This window comes from Staurois parvus, unplaced genomic scaffold, assembly GCF_062004578.1.
Source record: "Staurois parvus isolate SC_StPar_1 unplaced genomic scaffold, SC_StPar_1.0 ptg000171l, whole genome shotgun sequence".
NCBI lineage: Eukaryota > Metazoa > Chordata > Amphibia > Anura > Ranidae > Staurois > Staurois parvus.
In genome coordinates this window covers 4,806-24,787 of record NW_028317967.1, presented here as the reverse complement: position 1 = coordinate 24,787, position 19,982 = coordinate 4,806, and the positions used below count along the sequence as shown (strand labels likewise).

The following is a 19,982-nucleotide window of genomic DNA, read 5'->3' as shown; positions in this document are numbered from 1 at the left end:
ATGTTTATATTTAGAATCTCCGTTTTTGTTGGGTTTATCTTTAAGTTTGATAGTTCTCCATATTCCTTTAATAATTTCATTAAGTTTGGAAGTGTTATCCTGGGATTTCCCACATAGAACAGCAAGTCGTCTGCGAAAGCAGCAACTTTATGTTCTGTGTCTCCTATCAGGATTCCCTTTACATCTCTATTCAGCCTTATTGTTGACAACAATGGTTCTAATGATATAACATACAACAGAGGGGACAATGGGCATCCCTGTCTTGTTCCATTTGACATCTCAATGGGTTCTGAACTCTCCCCATTTACCGCAATGACCATAGAAGGGTATCTGTACAACTTCCCTATCCACTCTCTCATCCTAGGCCCAATACCTAAGGCTTCCAGAGTATCTGTCATGAATCTCCAATTCACTCTATCGAACGCTTTTTCAGCATCTATAGAGAGTAACACCACCGGTTCTTTTCCCTTTTTGCTCTTTTGGATTAACATCAATGATCTTAACCCATTGTCTTTTCCCTCCCTCCCTGGGACAAAACCCACCTGATCCTCTTGTATCCATTCTGGCATTAGCTCTTTCAATCTATTTGCTAGGACTTTTGCATATATCTTGATATCGGTGTTCAATAATGAAATAGGTCTATAGCTCGAACACTGTGAGGGGTCTTTTCCCTCTTTTTGTATGAGCACTACTTGGGCTTGTAATGATTCTCTTCTTATTTCCATCTCTCCACCTAGAGCGTTCATATAATTTCTAAGTTTTGGTATTAAAATTTCACTAAATTTTTTATAATATCTGGCTGTATATCCGTCTGGCCCTGGGCTTTTCCCCGACACTGACCCCTTCAGAGCTAATTTTATTTCCTCCTGTGAGATATCTACATCTAGGGAGTTCAGTTGGTCCTCACTTAGTTTTAGTAACCCTGCCATTTCCAGATATTTCTTTCTTTTTTGATTCTTCTCACTTTGTATGTTTTCTACTCCTTCCAGGGGACTTATATTATACAGTTTCCTGTAATATTCTGTGAAGGCTTTGATGATATTTTTATTTGAATGCAACATGTTTCCTTTAGCATCTTTTATTTTTTCTATATAATTTCTATTTTTCTTTTTCCTCAGGGCTCTCATCAGATATTTTCCAGGTCTTTCTCCCCATCTATATCTCTCACTCAAAACTCTGTTATATACTTTTCTCCTCTCCTCTTCTATCACTTCTTTCAATTCTTCTTGCTTTTTTTTTAACTTCAGCTCTATTTCTTTTGTTATCCTGTTCTTATGTATTTGTTCTATTTTACTTATATCTTCTAAGAGGTCACTCATTTTCTCCCTTCTTTCTTTTTTCTTTCTTGCCCCAATTGCCATTAATATTCTCTTATATATGCTTTGTGAGTTTCCCACACTGTGGCTGTTGATACCTCACCTGTCTCATTCTCCTTAAAAAAGCGTTCGATCTCCTGCCCTATTTTCTGAGCTATTTCCTTTTCCACTAAAAGTGTCTCATTCAATTTCCATCCCAGCCCTCCGATTTTCCTCCTCCCCCATTCCATTTTCATGATAACTGGGGCATGGTCTGATAAAGATATTGGCTCTATTTCTACTTGGATCAGATGGTCAATTGATTGATGTTCTATTAATATATAATCTAGTCTTGAATATCTCTTATGCATATTTGAAAAGAAAGTATAATCTCTATCTTGCATATGTGTAATTCTCCAGGAATCTACCAATTGACTTATGTGTAATTCTTTTTTCAATAATTTCAGGGCCCTATTTCCCTCTCTTTTTGTATGGGAGGTGGCGTCCCTTTGTGGATCCATACCAAAGTTAAAGTCCCCTGCCAGGATCAAACGTCCTTTTTTAAAGTCCATCAACTTCCTCAACACTTTTTTCAGATACGCCTCCGGTTTTTTATTAGGACAGTAGATGTTGGCCAGTGTACACTCAATCTCTTGTAACTTGCCCTTTAAAAACAAGAATCTCCCATCTGGGTCCGTCTTTCTATCTTCCAACTCAAACCTAATATTCTTTGCCATACCTATTGCTACCCCTTTTGCTCTTTTAACCGGGGAGTCTGCGTAGTACCATGTTGGGTGATTTCTAGACCTCAGCCTAACATTTGACTTTATCTCAAGATGTGTCTCCTGTAGAAATATCACTGAGGCAGCCCTATGGTGTAGTTCTTTAAATACTCTATATCTTTTCCCAGGGCAGTTCATCCCATTTACATTATATGTTATAAACTGAATCTCTTCCATCTTCCTTAATTTTCCTCTTTTTTCCTCCATCTATATTTTCCTTTTCTCTCCCCTTTTCTCATTTCCTCTTCTTCTCCCTTCTTCTCCTCTCCTCCTTCTCCCTTCTCACTTGCTTTTATAACTTCTTTTATCTTGCAGAAATAACATCCCCCCTCTCCCATTTCCCACCCTTCCAACCTCCCCGCTCCCCCCCTCCCCCCTCCCCTACCCCCTCTTTTTAGGCCCATCATTTGCCTACTAATCATTTATGGATTATAAGATCCACTTTTGATTTAATCCTTGGGCTAAGACTCCGTCCATGGGCGACTTCCCCTTGTCTAACCTCCCCATAACCTCCCAGGTCCCATCCAGATTTATCTCAGACACAATAAAACGAGGACGGTGGGGGGAGGAGAAAAAAAAAAAAAAAAAGGAAAAACCTATTTCTCCTCCTCCATCCCTCTCCCCCTCCCCCCTACCCCCCGCCTCCTCCCCCCCACAAGCTGCCAGTCTTCTTTTCTCTTCGTTCTATTTTCCCATTGTTCTTCTTCCCAGCCAGGGATTTCCATTCTTTGAATTTTTAAACTATCAAAAAAATTTTTCAAGTCTTCTGGAAACCTGAGGTATGCTGTAGTCCCGTTTTTCCATCCTATTAAGCATTCAGGGGTCCCCCATCTATATTGCACATTTTGTTCTTTCAATCTTTCCAATAGGGGTCTCAAAGATCTCCTTCTCCACAGAGTCTCTGGGGCCAGATCCGCATATATCTGTATGTCTCCTCCTTCATATTTAATTACTGATTTTCCTTTGGTCTTCTTCCAGATTTTTTCTTTATCCCGGAGCTCATAGAATTGTACTAATATATCTCTCGGCCTTTCTTTCCCCTGGACTCTTTGAATTTTTCCTTTTCTAAAAGTTCCTTCTATTTTAGTCCTATCCATTTCAGGGCTGTCTGTTATAGTATTAAGTATTTTACAAACCACCTCTTGCAGACTTTCTCCCTTTGAGTTCTCTGGGACCCCACGTATCAGGATATTTCTCTTCCTGTCTTTGTTTTCTTGTATCTCAACCTTATATAGCAGTTTTTCTTGGGCTTTCCCTATGTTAGTTATTTCTTTTTCTAGTTCAAGGATCGCCTGGGTCTGACTCTTAACCTTCTCCTCCGTTTCTTCAACTCTCTCCAACAGGTGTCCCAGATCGCTACGGATATTTACCATTTCTTGTTTTATTGTTTTCTCCAATTCTTTAAACATTTCTGCCATTTCTTTTTTGTTAGGTATTTGTAAGTCTTTTCCCATCTCTATATTGCCTGATATTTGTTGGTTGCTAGTATCTAGGCCTAATGATGCTCTGGGACTACTTTCCATACTAAAGTCTACTTCTCCTTTTTCAGTCCTGCTCTGGGATCTTTCTGGGGTTACATTTCCTTGGAAGGTATATTTTTTAATTGTACCAGTCTGGGACCCTTTAAGCCCACTTCCTTTCACGTTTTTATTTTTCATTTTCCTCCGTGGCTTATATTCTTCTTATACTCCTATAGGATTTTGTATGTAAGGAGGGATAAAACAGTTCTTTCACCTTCAAATCTCCTCCCTGACACCCTGCTGATTTTTTTTTTTTTTTTTCCTTCCTTTCTTTTCCCCAAGCTCCCCTTCCCTCGGGCCTCTTCCTCCTTTTATACAGTCTCTGGGGGCTCCCCTTTCCCTTACTCCATGCTTCTCTTTAGGGGTCCATTCAGAACTTCACATCGAGAAAATATAAAGTACAGTCATGGTCACTCACCCTCCTTATATATTTTCTTCTTTGTGAGTGCTCACTCGCCAATTCCTCCAAGATTCCGTTTGTGGGAGGGGGGGGGGGCAACTCCCCAGACTCTCCTCGATCTCCTTGTCCTGGTTTAAAAAGATCTTCTCTGTTTGCTTTTAGCTAGGGGGGTTTCAAGGTGCCAGGGGGAGATTGAATCGGCCACCGGCAAACGGGTCGGCGCAGCTCTCTCACTGCAAAACGCCGGCCGGCCGGCTTTCCGAACTCCCAGTGATGCTTTGCGGCCGGTCACGTGTTCCTCCTTCGTCTCCCGGCATTCAGGGACTCTCTCTCTGCCGATCTCCAGCCGCTCCTCTCTCTCTTCACTCCCGCACCCAGCTCTTCTCAACAGGGGACCGTCGGGCCAGGGTAAGTCCTCCGCCACATAACTCAAAGCATGCCTGAGGGGATAGACCTGGAGGCTTGGGGAGGCCAGACAACGGAGCTCCGTCCACGAGCTCCTACATTGAGCTCTCCCACGCCGCCATGTTCAGGCCCCGCCGGAAAGGAGTGTACCTGTTCCAACTTGCATACAAACCTACAGACTACCATGTTCATAACCTGTGGACTGCCTGTATGTCAAGCTACCTTACGAAGTTAAAAGAACCACAGTTACAGGAATGCACATGGAAGTACCTGCTAAAAAAATTCTTGAAGGCATTAATAGTTTGAAGTACATGAACATTTTAAAGATGTGGTCTTTACACACATGATAAAGTGTGCATTACACAGTACAAAGAGGAAATGTAACTGAATACAATAATGATACATGCACTCATTTGTGTAACAGACTTAGATTAAAAAAAACAAACAAACAAAAAAAACCCACAACATACAACACCCACACACCCCTGTGAAGACAAATATGGGATCTTCATTAGTGTAGTTGTGCAGGCTTCAGGGCCAACATACTTGAACTTCTGTTCTCACATGGTGCTTACACTGTATAGGTCCTCAGATCTTTGAAAAGAGGTGGACAGAGATCGTCAGATAACCATAAAGTGCTCTTAGAAGACTTTACACTGTATAGCATTACGCCATTATTTTTTTGTTTAATAGAACACACTATCTACATGCAATGAACAAAAAAAAAAAAAAAATTTTTTTTAAATAGTGTGCTACTTATAGACCAATAATCTTGTTCCAGGTAGGTGAGAATACTTTAAGATCTTCCACGATGCACGTACGCACATACACAAGTACACACGTACAGGTCCATAGAACTCTGGCACCCAAGCTGTGGCGCTTTAAAGACAATAGCAGTCAGTAGTAGGAGCATTCACTTGAAAAGAAGTCATAATGTTAGTGATCCCTGGCAATCTAACCCTCTTGCAGACACACCCACAGTAATTTTACAGGCGCAGTTACATGCCTGCAAGTCAGGAGCTGCACATCTGCACTAGCACACCCACTGGGCACAAAGCAAGGCACTCTCTGGATCAGTGTTCAGCACCCAGCAGTTATGAGCTGCCAGATCAATCACAGTGATCACATGTAAACAAACTGTCATGAATGGATTTCCATTCATGAACATACCCTGCTTACGATTGTGATCTGTGATTGGCACACAGCAATCGCAGTGTCTGGATAAGTGTACCATGTGTTTAGCTATACCCAACCACAGGTCAGAGCCAAAAAATAAACAAAAATAAAGAAGGTACAATGTCACTATAATATGGTTAAAATTAGAGAAAAAAGTTAAAAAGTTTTTATAAAAACCTGTCAGTCATATGACACGGTAGGAGACAGTAAATCTATATAACACCTTTCTGCCCAGTGCCATTAGTACAATGTCAATACTTTTTATTAGCAGTGATCACTGTATTGGTGTCACTGGGGATGTCAGTGGCAGTTAGTTCCCACCCAGTGTCAGAATGGCCACCACAGTCCCGTGGTGGCCATTCAAATCGTATCTATTCCTTCATCCTCCAGGAACTGCCTGTATACTCTTACCACATGAGGCCCAGCATGGTCGTGCACCAGGAGGAACCCAGGACCCACTGCACCAGCATAGGGTCGAACAATGGATCCAAGGATTTCATCCTGATACCCAATAGCAGTCAGGTTGCCATTGTCTAGCCTGTAGCGGTCTATGCGTCCCTTCATGAATATGCCTCCCCAGACCATCACTGACCCACCACCAAAAACGGTCATGCTGAACGATATTACAGGCAGCATAATGTTCTCCACGGCTTCTGCAGACCCTTTCACATCTGTTACATGTGCTCAGGGTGAACCTGCTCTCATCTGTGAAAAGCACAGGTGCCAGTGGCAGACCTGCCAATTATTGTGTTCAATGGAAAATGCCAATCGAGGTCTATGGTGCCGGGCAGTGAGAACAGGGCCCACTAGAGGTAGTCAGCCCTCAGGCCACCCTCATGAAGTCAGTTTCTGATTGTTTGGTCAGAGACATTCACACCAGTGGCCTGCTGGAGGTCATTTTGTAGGGCTCTGGCAGTGCTCATCCTGTTCCTTGCAAAGGAGCAGACACCGGTCCTGCTGATGGGTTAAGGATCTTCTACGGTCCTGTCCAGGTCTCCTAGAATCTCCTCCATGCTTTTGAGGCTGTGCTGGGAGACACAGCAAACCTTCTGGCAATGGCATGTATTTATGTGCCATCCTGGAGGAGCTGGACTGCCTGTACAACCTCTGTAGGGTCCAGGTATCGCCTCATGCTACCTGTAGTGACACTGACCCTAGCCAAAACGCAAAACTAGTGAAAAAGTCAGAAAATCTGAGTAGGGAAAAAAACCAGTCAGTAGCCTCCACCTGTAAAAGCATTCCGGTTTTGGGAGTCGTTTCTTTGTTGCCCATCTAGTGCACCTGTTAATCCGTTTCAGCTGCTTTGATGTTAATGAAATTAACAACCCCCTCTGCTACTTAACTGACCAGATCAATATCCCACGAATGTAATTGACTTGATGCTATACTCTGATTAAAAAGTATTCCTTTAATTTTTTTCAACAGGGTACATATCAGGTAGATCAAAGAGGGGGGGGGGGGGGGGGTGTAAAAAACCAAAACGGGGGGGAAAAACACACACCACACAAAGTGGTGTTCCCTGCTGGCACTTCTGGCTCCTCCTCTGCAGCAAGTTCCCCAATAGAAAGCCGCTTCCTATGGGGGCACTGGTGTGGGCTCTAGAGCCTTGCAACCTGTGTCCGTTGACACTCGACCCTGCCCCTCGCTTCCTCATCAAAGGATTTGATTGAAAGCAGCAGGAGCCAATGGCTTCCGCTGCTATCAATCTGCCCAGTTAGGAGGGAGCAAGGAGGACAGAGCCGGTGCTCTCGTGCACAGTGCTGGATTGGGATCAGGCAAGGTTTTTTGTTACCTTAAATGAAAATACAGTTAGCAGTGGAAGTCTACAAATGCGTTTGTCCACAATTCAAAAGCACAGAACTGACAGATTTCCATTTTTCAAAGGCAATATGGACAGGAACCCTACCCAGCAATCCTTTAAAAACATAGATGCATGGAAGAGATATGTATATTGTGAGGTTTACTAAAAGTAGACAAAGAACAGATTAGACTGCACAAACCTGAAAATAGATCATATCCCAAAAGCCATCAAGATCTGTACACGTTGTTTCCTTTTCTCCACGCTTAAATTCACAATTGTCCACCAGACCCTCAAACTGTTTAAACCGTTCGGTCATCAGCAGCCTGGTTTGCCCAACTGTTGTTCTGATCAGATCTTTCGCTAAATAGGGAAAGGAGGGAAAAAAAAAAAAAAAAAAAAAAAATTGCTTAAAATCCGCTTTACAAATCATACATTTATTTAAAATCTAAGCAGTAGAACTATAATACAACAACTAGTTTAAAGTGATTCTACCAAAAAGGTAGGGGAGAAAGAAAGAAGAAAGAAGAAGAGGCAACAGTGCCATGCATGATTCACTTACAGTCTTCTGGAGTATCCTCTTCAATTATTCTTTTATCCCACTCACTGCACAGCAAGGTTAGCTTCTGAATCTCAGACTTTAGCGAACCTCTAGTAGGGGAGAAAAAAAAAGGGAATACTTCAAATGATTAATTTAAGAAAGCATAGTTGCAGACGAGATGGGCCAAAAGGACCAAGAACCACCTCCAGTGAACTAGTGTTGTGGAGGCTAAGCCTTCTTAGAGCAGAAGGCATCTAAACATCTTATTCCATAATGTACACACCCGAATACTTACCTGAGCCTGATCTGGATTCAGCATTGTGCACAAGAGCAGTGGTTCTCCCGGTGGGCACTCGGCAAGGGAGAGGGGCCAGAAGTGCTGGCAGGGGACCCAAGAAAAGGAGGATCAGAGTTGCTCTGTGCAAAACCATTGCACACAGCAGGTAAGTACGATATGTTTTAAAGTAATCAAAAAAAAAAAAAAAAAAAAAAAAAAAAAAAAAACTCACCATGCCTCTTACTCAATACCTTGGACTGTTTATTTTCCAAAAATTGGTAATTTGGGGGGTATATGTACTATACTGGTGTTTTTGGGCCTCAAGAAATGAGACTGGCGATAGATACATACACCATGGTTTGTGGACTAACTTTCCTACAGACTAAATATACACGAATTTGGGGTATGTGCACCAAAGAAATGTAGCAGAACACATTTTTACCTAAAATTTATGAAGAAATTTTACTTATTTGAAAAAATTTTATAAGGAAAAAAAAAAAAGTTTCAGGAGTTGTTTATTTAGCAAAAAATAAACTCAATGGTGATTAAATACCACCAAAAGAAAGCTCTAATTGTGTTAAAAAAAAATTATAACTTTTTTTATGGGTATAGTATTGCATGACCGCACAACTGTCATTCATAGTGCGACAACACAAAGCTGAAAATTGGCCTGGGCAGGAAGGGGGTAAAAGTGCCCGGTATTGAAGTGGTTAATACACACAAACGTCAAAAGTATTGCTCCACCTGCCTTTACACACACACGAACTTTAATGGCATCCCAGTCTTAGTCCGTAGAGTTCAATATGGAGTTGGCCCGCCCTTTGCAGCTATAACAACTTCAACTCTTCTGGGAAGTTTGTCCACAAGTTTTAGGAGTGAGTCTTTGGAATGTTTGACCATTCTTCCAGAAGTGAATTTGTGAGGTCAGGCACTGGTCAGACAAGAAGGCCTGGCTCGCAGTCTCCACTCTAATTCATCCCAAAGGTGTTCTATCAGGTTGAGGTCAGGGCTCTGTGCAGGCCAGTAAAGTTCCTCCACCCCAAACTCGCTCATCCATGTCGTTATGGACCTTGCTTTATGCACTGGTGTGCAGTCATGTTGGAACAGGAAGGGGTCATCCCCAAACTCCTCCCACAAAGTTGGGAGCATAAAATGATCCAAAATGTCTTGGTATGCTGATGCCTTAAGAGTTCCCTTCACTGGAACTAAGGGACCAAGCCCAACCTCTGAAAAACAACCCCACACTATAATCCCTCCTCCACCCAACTTGACACTTGGCATAATGCAGCCAGCACCATTCTCCTGGCAACCGCCAACCTCAGACACGTCCGTCGGATTGCTGGACAGAGAAGAGCGAATTGTCACTCCAGAGAACACGTCTCCACCGCTCTAGAGTCCAGTGGAAGCGTGCTATATTATAAAAACACACATGTAATTTTTCTCCTTCGCTTATGTGTGTTGATGAGGTGGCACAGATAGGCAGCACTGATGGGCACTGGTGGGTGGCACTGCTGGGCACTGATACATGCCGATTATCATTGCAGATCTGCGCTGTAACGTTTGCCAGATATCTGCAGTACGTTCCTTACGCTGTGACAGTGTGAGGAAAGTACTGCCGATAGCTGGCAGCTGGATTTACTTTGTGATCTGCTGTGTCATTGGACGCAGCTGATCAGGTGGTAATAGGCCGCTGTGATTGGCCTTTTACCTAGTCATGTGATCTGCTGTGTCGCCCTCCCAGAACTTGATGACTGCACTGTAGCCATCTTTCTGCTATAGCGTGGTTGTAAAGTAGTTAACGTTAGGATCTTTGCTGAGCCTGGACCGGATGAGTGATGTCAGGCGGAAGCAGTCTTTAGCCCACTGCCGGTTGAAACCAAGCCACAGCAGCACAGAATTTACTGCACTCCTGTGATCCACAGGAGAAGCATAGTCAAAATAGCCTTACCTATACTTCGTTAATTGTGATTTCTCATTTTTGAATAGTGGGTGAAGTCATGTTAATTATGGCACTCTGTACATGCTCTTTTATCAAAGTTAAATGTATCTACAAATTAAAAAGGTTACCTTCAGTGAGCATAAAAAAAAACAAAGAAAAAATAAATAAATAAACCACACAACAGCAGATGCAGTTATAGTACGCTCTACCGCAAAGGTTTTTTTTACCTCCTTTCTAAACACAATATACCGCATAGCTCCGCAACGCTTTGACATTTCAGTCACCGACTCACCCTGAACGTAACCTGAGCTCATACATTTTTCATGATATGCTCAGCTGGAACACCACTTGGACACTTGCACCTACAGGAAAGCTTATAATAAAGTTTCCCTTTAGGTACAAGGAATATTTCCTAAATGTGCACTGTTAATATTCACTGTTTCTGCAGCCAGTTACATCATTGGCGCATGTGCTCTGAAGGGACGTATACTCGTGCAGTCGCTTCAGAGTAGTTTGGCCATTGAAATTACCGGAGCATGCAAACCTAAGTGGTGACAGCATGCCACTAAAGGGCTTAGTTTTAAGCCAAGTCTTTCAGAACGTACTAGCATGCAATACATACCAGCACATTATGACATTAACTTGCAGGGGGAAAATTTATTTTTTTACTGCCGCTCTCAAATTGCTTTATAGTTGTTTTTATTATGGAAGCAAATGTGCGAAAGCTGACAAAGAAAAGTTGAGGAGTGGCCCATCAGTAAACAAAGCAGAACAGGTATCAAAAAAAAAAAAAAAAAAAAGGCACCTTTCAGTGGGTTAGAGTCAGTACATTTAGTGGGTGATCTCCCCAAAACACTCCTATTTACAAAATAGTACAGTAAGAGCAGTAAAAAAAAAAAAAAAAAAAACACACACACAACCTCCTAAGTAGAAGTAATGACTAACCTGAAATATGGCACATCGCGATGAGTCTCATCTAATTGAGGATTATCTGTTGGTGTGCATGCATTTTGGTCACATGCAGGAAGACTCTCTTCCCTAACAGGCAGGGCTGCCAAGACATCACCTGCAATTTTATATAAAGAGATAAAGCCTCAAAAGACGCCAAAAGACAGGTTACACAAAAAACTGTTTATGACCATATTTGCATACCTTTGGCTTCAGCAGTAGCACAGGTGTCTATTTCCAGTTCTACACTCGCAGTCTTCATGGGCAAGTCAGGAGGAGACACCTGAGGAACCTTATTTTCTTCAGTTTCATGCTCTCGTGTGAACACAAAGTTGCTTTGTTAAAATAAAATAGTGAAAAGGCTCAGTTGCCAGTTTATGAGCTGCCATCATTAACCGCTTCCCTATCACACTATAGCAGATCTACTGCTACAGGACAGCAGGGCGGCACACACACACACGATTTTGCATTTACAGGTTGGAGGCGAACGTGCCGCCATATGCGGCTACAGATGTTGTCACCAGGTCCCGTTTGGAAATTCCCTACCGCCACCCTGCGATCGCCGACAGGGGCGAGACTCGCCGAGTATCACTGACAGGGGCAAGACTCTCTCCTCACACCACACACTTAACCCTCTGATCGCCCCAGATGTTAACCCCTTCCTGCCCAGTGTCAGTGCTTTTTATTAGCACTGATCCATGTATTAGTGTCATTGGGATGTCAGTGGCAGTTAGTCAGTTCCTTCCCAGTGTCAGAATGCAGTCCCACTACAAGTCGCTGATTGCCGCCATTGCTAGTATTAAAATTAAAAAAAAAAAAAAAAAAAAAAAGGAGGAGATAAATTTTCAGTTATGTACACTGTTCCACAACCGTGCAGTTGTCAGTTAAAGTAATGCAGCACTGTGATAGCAGAAAAACAGCCTGGGGTGGGGGGGGGTGAGTGCAAGTGAAGAAAAACGAAAAAAAAAAAAAAAAAAATTATATACATACACATTTTTTTTTTTTTAGCAACACCAAAAACAGGTAGAGCATTTGTTTTATTTGACAAAAATGATAAACAATGCATCCGATTGGCTGGCTGGTACGGATTACAGTTTTTGTATTTGCTCTCTACTCAGCCTTAACAGATTATGTCCAGTCAAAACAAACAAACATTCATGATAGGAGAGATATCGAGCAAGATAACTAACTTCCGATTTAAAGTGATCTTAAAAAGGCTGTGAAACCCCCCCCCCCCCCAAAAAAAAACAAAACAAAAAAAACACCACGTCATACTTACCTGCTCTGTGCAGTGGTTATGCAAAGAGCAGCCCTCATCCTCCTATTGGGTTCTCAAGTCCTCCACCAGCATTCTTGGCCCCTCCCTCCTGCCAAGCAGCTTTCTAGGGGGGAACCCAAGCAGGCTCACTTCCGATCTGCTGCTCTAAGTGTCCATTCACACACAGAGTTGTGGCTCAGCCCTGACCCACCTCTCCTCTCTCATTAGCTCTCTGGCTGTGACTGACAGCAGCAGGAGCCAATGGCTCTTGCTGCTGTTGCAAATAATGGAGAGTCCCCAGAAAGCAAAGGCTTTTGTGCACATTGGTGGATGGAGCTCGGGTAAGTATTGGGGCTGGGCTGCTGCACACAGACTTTAACTGGCATGCATAGAATAGATGAAGGTAAAAAAACCTTGAGCCTTTATAACCACTTTAAAGCAGTATTAAACCCAAAAGCAAAAACAATTTAAAAAAAAAAACAAAAACACACAGCTGATCATTTCTTAGATGTGATGACTGCATTCGTTTTTTGGGCTTTAATTCTTTCATTTTCATCTGGTGATCCAGCCAGTAAGTGTATTTTTCAGAAGAAAAAGCTCTCCAGCAGAAGATAATTTTACATGGATAAGACAAGCCATTCACCAAAGGCAGAGGTGCTAACAATTGGCAGCTTTTAATGTACAATCTTTATTTAACAATTTTATCCCATAATGGAAATAAAAAAAAGTGGTTTGCTGTAACATCTTAAAATGTAAGCTGTTTTGCGTCAATGTATTTCAAGCTTTTACTCCATAAAACACTCCCCTCTGGCTTACAATGTTGTGGTCTGCTGTGCCCCCTGTGCTCATTCGTCCAGAGTGGAAGCACAAATACAGGGAGGTGTTACTGGCCAGATCACCATGTGAAAACAGAGGGTCAGGGAAGCCTGAAATAAAAGAAAAAAAAAAAAAAAAAAAAATTAATTCAGCTACCATATCAAATCATTAAGTTGTAATATATGACATTTTTGGTTTTGGGTTTAAATACAGCTTCAAGCCAAAATCCCAAACCGTATTATCGAACCTGCATATATCTGAGCTTAACAGTGGTTACCTCACTCCTACACAGACCCACTGGCTTCAATACACTAAGCCACTGACCTCGGACAAGCTTGCAAATAGCAGTAGTTCTTTTTGCATACTGAAACAGCTGTCATGCTGTCTTTCTGCCTTATACTAAGTTTTGTCTTCGCAGTTTCCTCTAGAAAATTTTAAAATTTGAAACGAACCTCCCCAAATCCTTACTTCAGTAGACCTACCTTTTACCATCTACAGGGCTCCATGTGAAAGTTGGTGTTAAGAAAGCATTGGCTCTTTTGGGGGTCATTGGCTGGAACTTGAAAGTTGATAGTCCATCCATTGGTTGAAACACAAAATTCTCTGGAGCAAAGGATGGCTTTCTTTCTTCTCGTACAGAGGTTTCTGTAAGGATCTCACTTTCCACAGCTGTCACTTCAATGGTAATATCTGGCTTCAGCTTTTCTTCAACGGCAACCTCTGGTTTCAACTCTTCAGATTTCTCTTGGTCAAGTACAGCAGGCTTAAAAAGGAAGCATGGCTTCTTATAATCCATTTTAAGACTTCGTATGAGAGTAGAAGGGTTATAACTAGTCATGTTTTATTGATGTTTGGAATCTCTGGTAGAAAGATTACCTTACTTCCAAGTACAGTCATGGTGACGAGAGGGAGAGGGAGAAGGAAGGCGAGAGGGAAGGTGATTTTTGCAATAGTTTGGCTGTCTGCTCCACTCCTCCCACTGACTCCTTCACGCAGGAAGCAGCAGCCAAGCCCCGGGAAGTCTTCACCCTCAGCCATGCTGTACTGTAAGTGACTGAGCACACAGTCACTACATGCAGCCCCAACCTGCCACCACACAGCCCCAACCTGCCACCATATTTCTCTAATCTGCCACAATACTTAGCCAGTCTGCCACTATACTGCCACCACACTGCCCTAACCTGCCATTATACTGCCCCAACCTGCCACTATGCTGAACAAGCATAACTACATCTCTCATATATTTGTGATTAAAGTATGACATTAGGTTAATGATATGCTGCTTTCAAAACCACGACTGTCTTAAAATGAATGCCTCATGCTTAATTTAAGTAGATTCTTCATCTACAGTGGCTTTCTGGGCGAATAGCGAAAAAAAGGTGACCCTGGAAACGTTTTTAAAATGTTGACAACTATGCTGAACTCCTATCTTTGCACACAACCTGGGCAAAGGCAGCAGAGCTCCTGCTCCCCACACAGCACATAGCTCAGATCAGATTCCCTTACATACAGCCACAATCTGTACAATGTGTAGTTGGCTACTATGTTGCAGTTCTGACCTGCGAAATTCCATGGTCAGTATGGTAGCACAGCTACACACGGTTAAGATCAATCTCAGCTATGTGTAATGTGTGGTGAGGAAAAGATTTGCTGCCTGTGCCCAGCCTGTGTGCAGTGCAGGGATGGGAAAAGGAGTCCTGCTGAGTGCCCTGCCAGTAGTGACCCCTAACCTCTGCTGAGTTCTCCCCACAGTAACCCCTATCCTCTTCCCTGCCAGCAGTGACCCCTGACCTCTGCCTTTTGCCTTGCCAGCAGCGAGTCCTACCTTTGCCTTGCCAGAAGTGATTCCTATCTTCTGCCCTACAAGCAATGACCTCTGTCTTCCTTGCCACTGACCCCTGTTCTTTGCCCTGTGAACTCCTGTACCCTGCTCTACAAGTTAATGGCCTCTGTTCCCCTTCCCTACAAAGTGATGTCTCTATCCTGGTGACCTCCTGTACACTGCCCTGCTGGCCTCCCATCTTCTGCCGCCCCCAACAATTTTTTACTCCACCCCCACATTGGACAGGCTAGATCTGGCCCTGGCCTACAGTCATTTTAGCTCTCGCCTGCTCAAGTTTCAGCTCTTTTGTATAGCTGGCACTTTACAGCAATTAAGTGCTATGTACATTAGGAAATAAAGATTTTAGAGAACAGTTTACGCCACAGTGGCATTTTTTCAGAATGCTATATTTAAAAGAAAAAAATAAATTTATAGCAAACTATAGAGATGGCACGACAGATGCATTCAATGCTACAAGTACTATTTGGACACGGTCGTGTGTATGGTACTAAACCCTTACCTTTGGTTTTGGTAAAGCAGACTCCTGTTCAGAGTTCACTTTGGTTGTTCTTTTGTGAAGCTTGGCCATTACTAAAAAACAAAAAAAAACAAAACACAGGAATACAGAAAATGGTGAAAACACTGACTATTCTCAAAAGGCTTTCATGTACACAAATTGGGATTTTAAAAAAAAAAAAAACCACACAATGTAATTAGTCAGTACAAACTGCATTGAACTTCAGCAAGATTACTGCCTTCATATCAGTTACCTGAAGTGTTTATTGCCTTCACTGTTGGAAGCCTACTTGTGGCAGCTAAAGCAGCTGTTGCTCTTGTAGTCCTAGCAGACGGAATAGCTGTGACTAAAAGGGAAAGGAAGGAGGAAAGTAGAGAAAAAAGTGTGGGTACTATGAACAGTTAGTCATTCCATATTGCAGATTGTGATATGGCCTAGAGCATCGCCACCTCAGGAAAAAAAAAAAACAAAAAAACAAAAAAAACCCCCACCATTTGGCTAGATAGCCATTGTGGCTTTTAAAAAGATCATTTATATACAAAACCCATTGAAACAAAAAGGAACAAGCCTTTTAGAGAGCCATTAGTAGCCTTTAGAAACTGAAGTTTATATGACCATTACCTTTGTTTTCCTTATTCTTTTTCGGGGCAGACATTTGCCCATGTCCTTTTGAAGAGGTTTGTTCAACAATTTTGTTCAGTACAGGCACCTGCAACAATGATCACAACTTTGAGAAACCTTTTCTGGCTTCCAAGCTCAAACTGATTTAGCTCAAAAGGGGTATTGGGGGAGCCCTAGAACCTACCTGTGTAGGCCGAGATAGAGGGTTATGAACATCTATTCTGGCTGCTGATCTGGTAACTCTAGTCACAGCAGGTTGCACAGTCTGAGAAAAATAAAATAAATGTATTATGTTAGGTATAGAATATACACCTAGTTGTGCTCAAAAGTTTGCATACCCTGGCAGAAAACATGAAATGTTGGGATTGATATTGAAAAATACACCTGAGCGTGTTATCAGAAAATGATGGCAGACAATTTTCACAAAAGCTGCACATGGGATGCTCTTGGACTTTCCATCATAACAATGACCCCAAGCACAAGGCCGAGTTGACCCTCAAGTAGTTGCAACAGAAGAGGAAAAAAAAAAAAGAAAAAAAAAGTGAAGGTTCTGGAGTGGCCATTAGTCTCCTGACCTTAAATTTCATTAAGCCACTCTGGTCATCTTGCAATCTCCCCAAAGACTTTTGCATGACCTGGAGGCATTTTGTCAAGACAAATGGGCATGCTAGAATTCAGGGCCACAGATATTAGCTACAATGACAGCATGCAGTTTTTTTTGTAAGGGGGTGGGGGCGTTTTCTGGACTACCCCCATCAACACAGCCAGTGTCTCAATGTGGGAATCCCACCACTCCACAGAGCCACTGTTTTCCCTGACCGAGGAAGCCACCCCTGCTGGAAGAAGACAATGATTTTTGCTAATGGCTATAACAGCTGGCAATAATCATATGATTATTATGCAGTATTTATAAAGCGCCAATAGTTCGCTCAGCGCTGAACATTACAAAGGGAGACAGAACAACAATACAATGCAAAACATGAGGGGATCGAGGGCCCTGCTCTTTCGAGCTTACAATCTAGGAGGGAGGGGATGGTGGCACAGGAGGAGATAGCTGTGGGGGATGGAGTGGTAGGAAGAGTGGAGGTCGGCAGGTTAGGAGGGGGTGGTGTAGGCTTCCCTGAGATGGGTTTTCAGGGTGCGCCTAAAGGAGAGGAGAGTAGGTGATAATCTGATGGGTTGGGGCAGGGAGTTCCAGAGGATGGGTGACACCCTGGAGAAGTCCTGGAGGCGGGCATGGGAGGAGGAGACCAGTGAACTAGAGAGAAGGAGGTCTTGTGAGGAGCGGAGTGTGCGTGCTGGGCGGTACTTGGATATTAGGACAGTGATGTAGTTCGGGGCAGTATGGTGGACAGCTTTGTACGTCAGGGTTAGGATTTTGAATTTGATCCGTTGCGCAATCGGAAGCCAGTGGAGGGATTGGCAGAGGGGGGGGGGGGGGGGTGTCAGAGACGGAGCGATTGGAAAGGTGAATGAGTCTGGCAGCCGTATTCAGGATCGACTAAAGCAGGGAGAGCCAGCGGCGAGGCAGGCCAGTAAGGAGGGAGTTGCAGTAATTGAGTCGTGATATGATGAGGGAGTGGATGAGCTGTTTAGTGGTTTCTGGAGTTAGGAACGTGCGTATTTTGGCGATGTTGCGGAGGTGGAGTCTGCAGGAGCTTGTTAAAGATTGGACTTGGGGCTGGAAGGATAGGTTGGAGTCCAGAATGACACCAAGTACTCTGGCCTGCGGGGCGGGTTTGATGGTGGCGTTGTTGGATGTTATGGAGAAGTCAATGGGGGGTGGTGTCCGGGCTGGGGGGAAGACAAGCAACTCGGTCTTGGAGAGGTTCAGTTTAAGGAAGTGGAGCGACATCCAGTCAGATATGTCGCTCAGTAGGTGTGTGATTCGGGCGGAGACGGAGGTGGTGAGGTGGGGGTGGTTGAGAGATAGATGTGTGTGTCATCGGCATAGAGGTGGTAGTTGAAGACGTGAGAGTGTATGAGTTGGCCAAGGGAGGAGGTGTAGATGGAGAAAAGAAGGGGCCCGAGGACGGAGCCTTGAGGGACCCCAATAGAGAGGGGGAGGTGGTAGCATTATAGGTAACGCTGAAAGAGCGTTGTGACAGGTAGGATGAGAGCCAGGAGAAAGCAGAATCTCTCAGGCCAAGGGTGTGTAGTTTTTTTTGAGGAGGAGGGGGTGGTCGACTGTGTCGAAGGCCACAGAGAGGTCAAGGAGTAGGAGCACTGAATAGTGGCCATTAGCTTTGGCAGTTAGCAGGTCGTTGGAGAGTTTAAGTAAGGCAGTTTCGGTGGAGTGTAGGGGACGGAAGCCGGACTGTAGGGGATCAAGGAGGTTGACGTTGAGGTGAGAGCTTAGGCGGGTGTAGACTAGGCGCTCGAGGAGTTTGGATGTAAATGGGAGCAGGGAGATGGGTCTGAAGTTGTTTGGGTCATTGGAGTCCAGGGAGGGCTTTAAGTATGGGGGTGATGTGTGCATGTTTCAGAGAGGAGGGAAAAGTGCCGGAGGAGAGGGAGAGATTAAAGATGTGGGTGAGGGAGCGTAGGATGGAGGGGGAGGAAGGTCGTAGGAGTTGTGAGGGGATAGGGTCGAGGGGGCAGGTGGCGAGGCGGGCATCAGAGAGGATCTTGGAGACTTCGATGGTAGTAAGGTCAAAGGTGCGAAGTGTTGGGGGGCTTCAGTATGAGGAATGTAGGGTGGGGTGGAAGTGGAGGTCAGAGCAGTGGTGGGGCCGTGGGAGAGGGGTGATTAGGGGGAACGGGGTTGGAGGAAGTTTGAGCAGCGACGAAGTCCCTGCGGGTTATGTTGAGGGAGAGGGGGGGGGTGAGGGGGTAGCTGTGTGAGAGGGGACGGGTTGAGAGGGTGTGTGAGTTGCGGCGATGTCCTTTGTGAATTGTGTCAATCTTGTTTTTTAAAGTGATTGGCAATCTCAAGGGCAGTGAGTGAGGTGCTGGGAGGAGGTGGCGAGAGTTGAGAGTTGAAGGTGGAGAAGAGTCGGCGAGGATTGGAGGAGAGGGCCTTGGTGAGGGTCAGGAAGTAGGCTTGTTTGGCTGCGTGGAGGGAGGCGGTGTAGGTGTGGAAGGCAGATTTGTAGCGGGTGAAGGCTTGTTGGGATTTGGTTTTGCGCCATAGTCGCTCCGGGGCACAATGGGAACAACCAGTATTTTGTATTTCTAAGTCGATCGATCAAAACCTCGGCTGGTCCCTGCTGAACTGACTGACATTTGATCCATCTATGGCCAGCTTTATACTGTCTGGGGCCAAATATGGTAATGGTGACACACAAGGGAAACCATGGCAGTCACATCACTAGAGACCTTTTGGTAGGTAAGTCTGACAAAATAGAAAGATATATTGGGGATGCTGTCACATGGCATAACCAAAACACACAACCCCCCCCCCCCAATCCACACACATCTTAGAACTCACCTGTGCAGGCCGAGATCGAGTAGAAAAAACTGAAGCATCTATTTTGACTTCTGGTCTGGTAACTCTGGTCATAGCAGGTGGCACAGGCTAAATAAAATACAGATATGGATTAGCCACTAAACTGGTTTCTATTCATATTGGAAAGTTGGCCATTACAACAGCTAATGATTGTAAATTGCCTGAAGGTGAGCATGTAAAAATGACATCAGAAATTACGCAATCACTGGGGAGGCCTTTTTCGTAGGCAAGTCTGGCAAAATAGGCCAAACATATAGTGCATATAATCATATTTTGACAAAAGCCCTGAGGACCAACAAAAGAGTTTGCTCTGCTTGAAAGTGAACTGAATTCAAAAATGAAGATTTACCATGTTATAGGGAACCCCTAGTAAAGAAGAACAATCTGTGTCCGTCAACTAACTCAGAAAGGGATTTCAT

General features: G+C 43.8%; 1 protein-coding gene across 2 annotated transcripts in view; it reads right to left on the bottom strand.

The window, feature by feature from the left end:
• Window positions 1–19,628, bottom strand: part of LOC149462681 (uncharacterized) — a 42,934-nt gene extending 23,306 nt beyond the window's left edge. For both annotated transcript variants that reach the window (XM_089676529.1, XM_089676528.1), the window contains exons 1-10: window positions 19,546–19,628; window positions 16,300–16,380; window positions 16,116–16,203; window positions 15,748–15,840; window positions 15,498–15,568; window positions 13,638–13,918; window positions 11,286–11,416; window positions 11,079–11,199; window positions 7,939–8,027; window positions 7,579–7,739 (exon numbers count right to left, since the gene is read on the bottom strand). In XM_089676529.1, coding sequence (XP_089532655.1) covers window positions 7,579–7,739; window positions 7,939–8,027; window positions 11,079–11,199; window positions 11,286–11,416; window positions 13,638–13,918; window positions 15,498–15,568; window positions 15,748–15,840; window positions 16,116–16,203; window positions 16,300–16,380; window positions 19,546–19,617 — 1,188 coding nt within the window. In that variant the 5' untranslated portion in view covers window positions 19,618–19,628. The remainder of the gene's footprint in view (window positions 1–7,578; window positions 7,740–7,938; window positions 8,028–11,078; window positions 11,200–11,285; window positions 11,417–13,637; window positions 13,919–15,497; window positions 15,569–15,747; window positions 15,841–16,115; window positions 16,204–16,299; window positions 16,381–19,545) is intronic.
• Window positions 19,629–19,982: the final 354 nt, after the last annotated feature.